This window comes from Triticum dicoccoides, chromosome 2B, assembly GCF_002162155.2.
Source record: "Triticum dicoccoides isolate Atlit2015 ecotype Zavitan chromosome 2B, WEW_v2.0, whole genome shotgun sequence".
Taxonomy (NCBI): domain Eukaryota; kingdom Viridiplantae; phylum Streptophyta; class Magnoliopsida; order Poales; family Poaceae; genus Triticum; species Triticum dicoccoides.
In genome coordinates this window covers 632,175,597-632,184,540 of record NC_041383.1, presented here as the reverse complement: position 1 = coordinate 632,184,540, position 8,944 = coordinate 632,175,597, and the positions used below count along the sequence as shown (strand labels likewise).

The following is an 8,944-nucleotide window of genomic DNA, read 5'->3' as shown; positions in this document are numbered from 1 at the left end:
TTTGATTTTGTTCTAACTCTACATTTTTGTATATGTCAAAAACAATTTTTTAATAAGTGATCAACATTTTTTTGTACACACATTCAACATTGTCCGAATGCTTTTTCAAATATTTTTTCAATATTTTTGAAATACTTGTTCGACAGTTTTTAATACTTATTTCAATATTTTTCAAATACTTGCTCAACATTTTTAATACTTATTGAACATTTTGAAATACTCGTTCAACATTTTCCATACACTCGTTTGACATATTTTAATAATTATTCGACTTTTTTCAAACGCTTGTTCAACATTTTTAGTACTTATTCAACATTTTCAAATACCTGTTCAACGTTATTCAAATTCTTGTTCAATATTTTTTAATACTTATTAAACATTTTTCCAAATGTGTTTTAAAGAGTGTTTATACATACGTGTGTGTGTGTGTGTGTGTGTGTGTGTGTGTGGAATATTTTCAAAATATAAAGAAAAATAAGAAAATAAAGCAAAAAATGAGAACATAAAACAGAAAAAAAAACACTCAGGCGGTTGGCCTCCCGCGCTGCTGGGCCGACCCATCTAGGGCTGCCCCGACGCGAGAGCTACCCCTGGCTCGCTTAAAGCGAGAAATAGGCATGCCCATCGTGAAACACGGTCGACTTGATTTGGACCTGAATTTTTTCCTTCCTAATGTGCAAGTCCACCCTTGATCTAGGTTTGGCCTTTTTTCCTACCTTAGTAGCAATTCCACTTTCTAGTCAAACTGGACCTTAAGTTTTTTAGCAGTTGCAAGTCCACCATCAACTTGCAACTAGGCTCGATCTGGGGCCCGACCCTTTTTCGCCTTTAGTTGTAAAGTCACCCTCAACTTGCAACTTGGCATGACCGTTTTTTTGCCTTTATTAGTTGCTAGGTCACTCTTTTTGTCCAAGTTGAAAGTCCACCATTGCCCCGCAATGGTACCCGAAGTTTTTTTGTCCTAGTTGCAAGTCCACGATTGACTCACAACTAGGCTCGATCTGGGCTTGGCCTTTTTTCCTACCTCGGTAGCAAGTCCACACTCAAGTCGAACTAGGCCCAAAGTCTTTTTCCCAGGTGCATGTCTGCACCTGACTCGCAACAGGGACCAAACTTATTTTGTCTCAGTTGCAAGTCCACCATCAACTTACAACTCGGCTCAATCTGGCCTTGACACATAACTTTTTACTTAGTTGCAAAGTCATAGTCAACTTCCAACTGGGCCCTGACTTTTTTAATCCTAGTTTTAAGTCCACCCTCGACTTGCAACTAGGTCTGACATTTTTTTTGCCTCAATTGCAAGTCCACCATCGACTCGCAATCCGACTCGATATGGGTGTGAACTTGGTTTTTCCCTTAGATGCAAAGTCACCCTCAACTTGCAACTGGACCCGGCCCTTTTTTCCTTCAGTTGCAACCTCACTCTTTTTTAATCCTAGTTGCAAGTCCACCCTTGGCTTGCAATGGGCTCCGAAGTTTTTATATCCTAGTTGCAAGTCCACCGATAATTACCAAATGGGCTCGATTTGGGCTCAACCTTTTTATCCGCGTTAGTTGCAAGTCGAGGGCTTTGACTTGCAACTCGGCTCGAACGTTTTTTGTCCCAGTTGCAAGTCCACGATAGACTCGCAATTGGGCTAGATCTAGGTTCGAACCATTTTTTCCATAGTTGCAAACTCACTCTCAAGTACAACTGGGCCCTGGCCGTTTTTCTATGTGAGTTGCAAGTCCATCCTCAATTTGCAATTGGTCCTGACCTTTTTTTTGCATCGGTTGCAAATCTGTCATCATCTCGCTAGTGGGCTCAATTTGGACCCGACCCTTATTTCTTAGTTGCAAAGTCACTCCCAACTTGCTGCTCGGCTAGACCCTTTTTCCCCAGTTGCAAGTCCACCCTTGACTTGCATCTGGGCCCAAAAATTATTTTGTCTTGCGGTTGCAAGTCCACAATCGACTCGTAGTTGGGCTAAATCGGGGTCTGGCCCTATTTTATGCCTTAGTTGCAAGTCCACCCTCGACTTAGAAGTGCAAGTGATGGACCTGATTGCAATCGCATGCTTTTAACACTACTATAAATAGGGAAGGGAATGGTTAGGTACGGGTTGTAGAGTTCGTGTTATTGAAGGGCAATTGCATGTCTGGTACTACACACAAAACTTCAGGTGTTACCCTGACTACAAATTTTTGTTTTCATCGTGAATGCAACCTTTTAAACCCAATTACATGTTCACCATCGACACATAACTTGTCATCAACCCAACTCTAGTTGCTTGCCCTCCTCCATCACGCAACTTGCCCCATCCCAGTTGCATGTCCACCAACGGCAATCAATTTTCCCTCGACCCTGACCTGACCTAGTTGCATGTCCACCCTAGACACGCAACTTGCCTTTATCGGTCCTGTTACATGTGCTTCCTTGACACACAGTTTTTCCGGACTAGATCCAATGGCATGTCCACCATCAACACACACCTTTCCCTACCCAACCCAATCACATGTCCACCCTCGGCATACAACTTGTGACTGGACTGAACCAGTTGAATGTTCACCCTTGACAAGCAACTTGTCGCCGCCCCCAACCCAGTTGCGTGTCCATCTTGGACACACAATTTACCCCAACCAGAACTAGTTGCATGTTCACCCGTGACATGCACTGAAATTAATTGTTGCTTTTCATTTTTAGGGGTGGGCCTGCAAAAAAATAGTTTTGAATGACAACCCTAACGTGTGTTTATTTGCGAATTACCAACATGTCCCTAGTGAGCCTCTAGTTGACTAGCTCGCTGATCAACAGATAGTCATGGTTTCCTGACTATGGACATTGGATGTCATTGATAACGGGATCACATCATTAGAAGAATGATGTGATGGACAAGACCCAATCCTAAGCATAGCACAAGATCGTGTAGTTTGTTTTGCTAGAGCTTTTCCAATGTCAAGTATCTTTTCCTTAGACCATGAGATCGTGTAACTCCCGGATATCGTAGGAGTGCTTTGGGTGTACCAAACGTCACAACGAAACTAGGTGACTATAAAGGTGCACTACAGGTATCTCTGAAAGTGTCTGTTGGGTTGACACGGATCGAGACTGGGATTTGTCACTCCGTATGACAGAGAGGTATCTCTGGGCCCACTCGGTAATGCATCATCATAATGAGCTCAAAGTGACCAAGTGTCTGGTCACGGGATCATGCATTACGGTACGAGTAAAGTGACTTGCCGGTAACGATATTGAATGAGGTATTGGGATACCGACGATTGAATCTCGGGCAAGTAACGTACCGATTGACAAAGGGAGTTGTATACGGGGTTGCTTAAATCCTCGACATCGTGGTTCATCCGATGAGATCATCGAGGAGCATGTGGGAGCCAACATGGGTATCCAGATCCCGCTGTTTCTTATTGACAGGAGAGCCGTCTCGGTCATGTCTGCGTGTCTCTCGAACCCGTAGGGTCTACACACTTAAGGTTCGGTGACGCTAGGGTTGAATGAATATGAGTATGCAGCAAAACGAAAGTTGTTCGGAGTCCCGGATGAGATCTTGGACGTCACGAGGAGTTCCGAAATGGTCCGGAGGTAAAGAATTATATATGGGAAGTTGAGTTTTGGCCATCGGGAAAGTTTCGGGGGTCACAGTTATTGTATCGGGACCACCGGAAGGGTCCCGGGGGTCCATCGGGTGGGGCCACCCATCCCGGAGGGCCCCATGGGCTGAAGTGGGAGGGGAACCAGCCCCTGGTGGGCTGGTGCGCCCCCTGGGCCCCCCTTTGCGCCTAGGGATGGGAACCCTAGGGGAGGGGGCGCCTCCACTTGCCTTGGGGGGCACTCTACCCCCTGGCCGCCGCCCAACTTGGGAGATCCAATCTCCAGGGCCGGAGCCCCCCCTTGGGGTCCCTATATAAAGAGGGGGGGGGTGGGACGGCAGCCGCACCTTAACATCTAGCGCCTCCCTACCCCCTTTGCTACACCTCCTCCTCCCGTAGTCGCTTGGCGAAGCCCTGCCGGAACCCTGCTGCATCCACCACCACGCCGTCGTGCTGCTGGATCTTCATCAACCTCTCCTTCCCCCTTGCTGGATCAAGAAGGAGGAGACGTCACGCTGACCGTACGTGTGTTGAACGCGGAGGTGCCGTCCGTTCGGCGCTAGGATCTCCGGTGATTTGGAACACGACGAGTACGACTCCCTCAACCCCGTTCTCTTGAACGCTTCCGCTCGCGATCTACAAGGGTATGTAGATGCACTCCTCTCTCTCGTTGCTAGATGAACTCATAGATTGATCTTGGTGAACGTAGGAAAATTTAATTTTATGCAAAGTTCCCCAACACTTAGCACCATCCAACCCATCATCATCTCTTCATGAAGACACATGCAGCTTTCAGAGCTCTTCTAATGGTGTCTCGATCTAAAACAAATGGAATCTCGGATGGGTTATCCACCACGCTCACATACACCTAGCCTGCCCCCCCAGGATTCGGTGGCCTGGGGCGGCCGCCCCTCTCGTCCCTCCCTCAGGGCTAGGCATGTATTCTTGTTGTTTGGAAGATGTGTTTGAATAGCACCTTGTATCTTCTAGGACGTGTTTGGTAGCTTTGTGAGCCGGGTCTAGCTAGCTCAAGCATGGCTCAATGGAGTCTGGGTGAGGAAAACATGCAAAAATTCGACATCTGCACATTGTTTGGTTGCCCGCATTTAGGCCTCTCGCATTAGGGGATCAATTTTGGCATAACATTTGGTTGCTGCTCGGCTCTCGCAACTACACAGTGTTTGGTGCCATGCAATAGCTGTTGTCTGGTAACCTCTTCTGCTTGTTGATAAGGTTACCAATACACAACGGCGTGAACAAAAAAATATCATACACACACAACAGAAGATAGTTGTAAACCATAGCTATCCGCAGTTTAAATAAAGTGTCAGACTTAAACAAGACCCGATGGAAGTCAATGTACAAATCTAGGCTTCTACTATTATTACAGATACACCTTTGCAAGCTGAAGTTTTGGCTCTTCTCTTGGCGGCTTAGGTGGCTAAGCGCCAAAACATTTTCAGCCCAGTTTCCTCATAGACTGTCTCTCATTAGCATCATCTGCGGCAACCAGGAAGATAGCTGAGACTACTATCCCTTGGACTATCAGGAAGGTGTTGGCTGAGTTTTTCTGCTTCTCCTCTCATCTTCATTCTCAAGTGTTCCATATTTCTAGGGAAATCAATGGTATTGCCTACAGTGTAGCTCATCAGGTTCTTAGATCGATTGAAGAACCTACAATATGTAGTTTTGCTTCAGCCCATAGGAATATAACATGTCATGTAGTTTCTCTTCTTTCCAATTTTCGGTTCCAGGGATTTGTAATTCATGGTGTACGCTGTTACTGAGCTAAATGTTAAGTTTGGCGTTTTGTGCACCTTCTGTTGTTCAAAAAGAAAGAAACTAAACCGGCTGGAGCATAGGAAGGGCAGTCCTAGACGTTCATGGCGAAGGCGTCATCATGCATGCCGCACTTGGTCACCACTTCAATGCCTTCGTCGTTGAAGACGATGACCTTGAGCGTGTCAGGGGTGAGGAACTTGAACGTCACCATGTAGCCAATCCTGATCTGATGGACGTCGGCAAAGGGGGCCCAACCCTAATAGAGGGTCACCCTGCCGTCCATCAGCCGGATAGTCACCCTCCATGAGCAGCCGGTGTTAGTCCCGAGCTTGAAGTCTTGCGGCACCACCGGGAAGTTTTTGGTGAACTCCTGGGGCATCGGGATGCACTCAAGCTGAGGGGCAAGGATCACCTTGCAGAAGTGGGTTGGACCTCCCTTCTCATGGTAGTGGCTGTAGTTATGGTGCTTGCCGCTAGGGGGATCCTCCGACACCATGTCCTCATCTGCGCCCATGTCCTCAGGCGTGGTCACCCAACCTCCATGGGTGGCACCACCTCCTTATCCTTCTCCATGGGCGACATCACCTCCTTGCCCTTGTTGTTTGTGTCGATCTGCATTACGAAGAGCACACATTATGAAGAGCACAAAGTTTCGAGGTTGATCGCCATTAAAACCTATCGTCCATAACCCCTTTATTTACCCATCCTCATGGTCACTATTTACCCACCATCTCACTCAGTCATCTCTCTATCTCACACTTTCCCTCCTATCTACTGCCATGAACTCCTGCATCAACTCCAACCCCTTCCCTTGGGTCATTGGATGGAGGACCTTATTCCTTGGGTGCTCACTCGGTGACCGCACCAATCTCGAGAACACCATGGAAGTCTGCTCCAATCTTCACCAGCATGGCAGACATGCAGAAAGAGTCGGACGCGGTGTTGAAGAAGGCGATGCTGGAGGAGTTAAAGACGCTGATTCCTGACCCAGTGAAGGGCACTATGTCAGTCAACATCTTTCGTTGGGCCATGAATCAGGCCGACTCCGGTGACGCCCGACAGAGGTCAAGGTGGGCCACGTATAGAGAGTACAGGTGTCCTCATGACCATCATCGTGACGCAGCGTCCTTCACGACAGGGGCTGTGGAGGCTGTGGAGGAGGAACAAGAAGTGGTGGTGATGGAGGTGGAATAAGAAGTTGCGGTGGCGATGGTTGTAAGGGCGCCGGAACTAGGACACCGAAGCATGTCAATCGATCTGGACTCCGGCACGGAAGGAGAGAGGTGGTGCAGCTCGAGGAGAAGAACAAGGGCAAGGGTACCCACCGCTCCAAATGCCTCCAGGGTAGCAAAGGCTAAGATCTAGAACTACTGGGTAAGATTTACCCCCAATCCACATTACCTTTGTACTCAATCTTGACCGGTAACCTCAAATCCATCGGTACTACAAACTCATAACGATGTTATGATCACTCCTATGGCTATTTACTTCGATTCCCCATTCGCATAACGCGGATCGAACCTAAAGGCGGATCGAATGCGAATGAGTACACGAGGAGGTGAAAAAAGTGCTTACCGCCATTGCCATGCCGAAGGTGATGATGTGGATGTCGATGAAGGGGCCGGAGGTCGCCTTGCTCTTCTTCGATCTGCTGAACGCCGCCGCCACTGCCACCGTGAGTGAGAGTGGGGAGAGGAGAGAGGAAGTGGTGAGGGTAATAACTGTTGGCGCTTCGGGAAGCAACTCTCGAGCGTGGCTCCGCGTGTGCAGTCCCCACCGCCCACGTGCATCGAGCGGGCCTGGCTCTGGAGAAATTGCTAATCTGAGTGTTTCATGCGAGACAGACCCAGAGGTGCTTTAAAGTTCGTGTGATGCAGGCCCAATAGTATACGTGGACAACCAAACAGGCCGGATTTTTTCCGCGCCGGTCCTGATTGGACCTAATGCAGGCAACCAAACACGTCTTAGCCGTTTTCATTTTCTTTTGTTGCTTTGTAAGTGGTATGGGGTGTAATCCTGGCCGGTTGATGCATGACTTTGTTAATTCAAAGCAGGGCCTGCCTTGAGCCTCTTCTCTAAAAAAACAACCGGTTTATTGTAGGTTAGAATATGGCTGGTCCCTTGGAAGCCTTCAAACAAGTTGCCTTGCCTCTTATGATTGCTCTGGTTTGATTTTTGTGCAAAGACGTACTCCCGTCCGTGACCGACAGATGCAACTTTCAAACTAAGCCAGCTTCAAGAATAACATCAATCGCCGAGCAGGAACAAGCGTCAACATGCATCCACTAATGCAGCAATCTTGTCACTAGTGCCATTCCAAATTGTTTAACTACTAATGTATGTCCATATATTCTGGGTATAACGCCCATATTATTCAGCAAACCGATCCAGATCAGACTCCCAATTGCCGTCGATCACATGCAAGTTCACGAGCAAGAGAAGGCAAGCACGCTAATAATTCACCAGCATGGCACCGATCTTGCCCCTATAAAGACCAGACTCAAGCACCACCCTTAGGGCATCACAAGCACTTAGCAGTCCAGAGCTCCAGATCAGCTATTTGATCATTTGATCTGTGCTTAGTGATCACTCGGCAGCAATGGCAGGCAAGGCATCAATCGCGTTGTTCCTCGCCGTGAACTTGGTCGTGTTCTCCCTGGCAAGCGCGTGCGGGGGAAACTGCCCGACCCCGTCCACGCCCACTCCATCGACGCCCACCCCGACCCCGGCCCCGCTCGGCAGGTGCCCACGCGACGCGCTGAAGGTGGGCGCGTGTGTCAACGCGCTGAACCTGATCAAGGTCCAGGTGGGCAGGCCGACCGCGTTGCCGTGCTGCCCGCTGCTGGATGGGCTCGTCGACCTCGAGGCGGCCCTGTGCCTCTGCACGGTGATCAAGGCCAATGTCCTCAACATCGTCCAGCTCAACCTCCCCATCAACCTCAGCGTCATCCTCAACCACTGCGGCAAGAAAGCGCCCACCGGATTCATGTGCTAAGCGATCAGCAAGGTGTGTCATGCTGCCCACGCATGCGTTGGCTGCATGCGGCCATTCGGATTAGTGGTGCGAGAGGGGCAATATTCCTGCTTGATCAGTCCGGTTACGCTGTTTGTTTGGTTTTGCTAGTTGACGTACGTGCTAGCCACAAGTCTGCATATGCATGCATGCTACGGAGAGTACGTATGTAGACGGTTTAGTCATTTTTATTGTTGTTGTTATTAATCTCTTTCTTTCATTCTTTCTTTCTTGGCGAGTTCTTTCATGGCTTATGACTTGTGTTCGTTTTGATCTGCATGATGAATAAAGTTTATTTCTACTACGTGCTTCCGGTGCTAGCTGTAATACTGTTTGGTGACTTATCAAATACTCCTTCCGTCCCAAAATTCTTGTCTTAAATTTGTGTAAATACGATCAAGTCACGTTATCTAGACAAATTTAAGACAAGAATTTTGGGACGGAGGGGGCTTGATCAATGGTGGACCTAGATTTCCCTCATAAATCATGGTAAAAAAATGGTGGACAAAGTTTCTGACCGGAAGTATACGAAAATCCTACATCTATGAAAGGAACCTACGAACC

The 8,944-nt window shown here is 48.1% G+C and overlaps 1 protein-coding gene across 1 annotated transcript; it reads left to right on the top strand.

Annotated features, from left to right (window-relative positions):
* The first annotated feature begins 7,885 nt into the window (after positions 1-7,885).
* LOC119365276 (14 kDa proline-rich protein DC2.15-like) lies at positions 7,886-8,684 on the top strand. Its single transcript, XM_037630891.1, has one exon. The coding sequence runs from the start codon at positions 7,967-7,969 to the stop codon at positions 8,360-8,362; it is 396 nt and encodes a 131-aa protein (XP_037486788.1). The 5' UTR covers positions 7,886-7,966; the 3' UTR covers positions 8,363-8,684.
* The last annotated feature ends 260 nt before the right edge of the window (positions 8,685-8,944 follow it).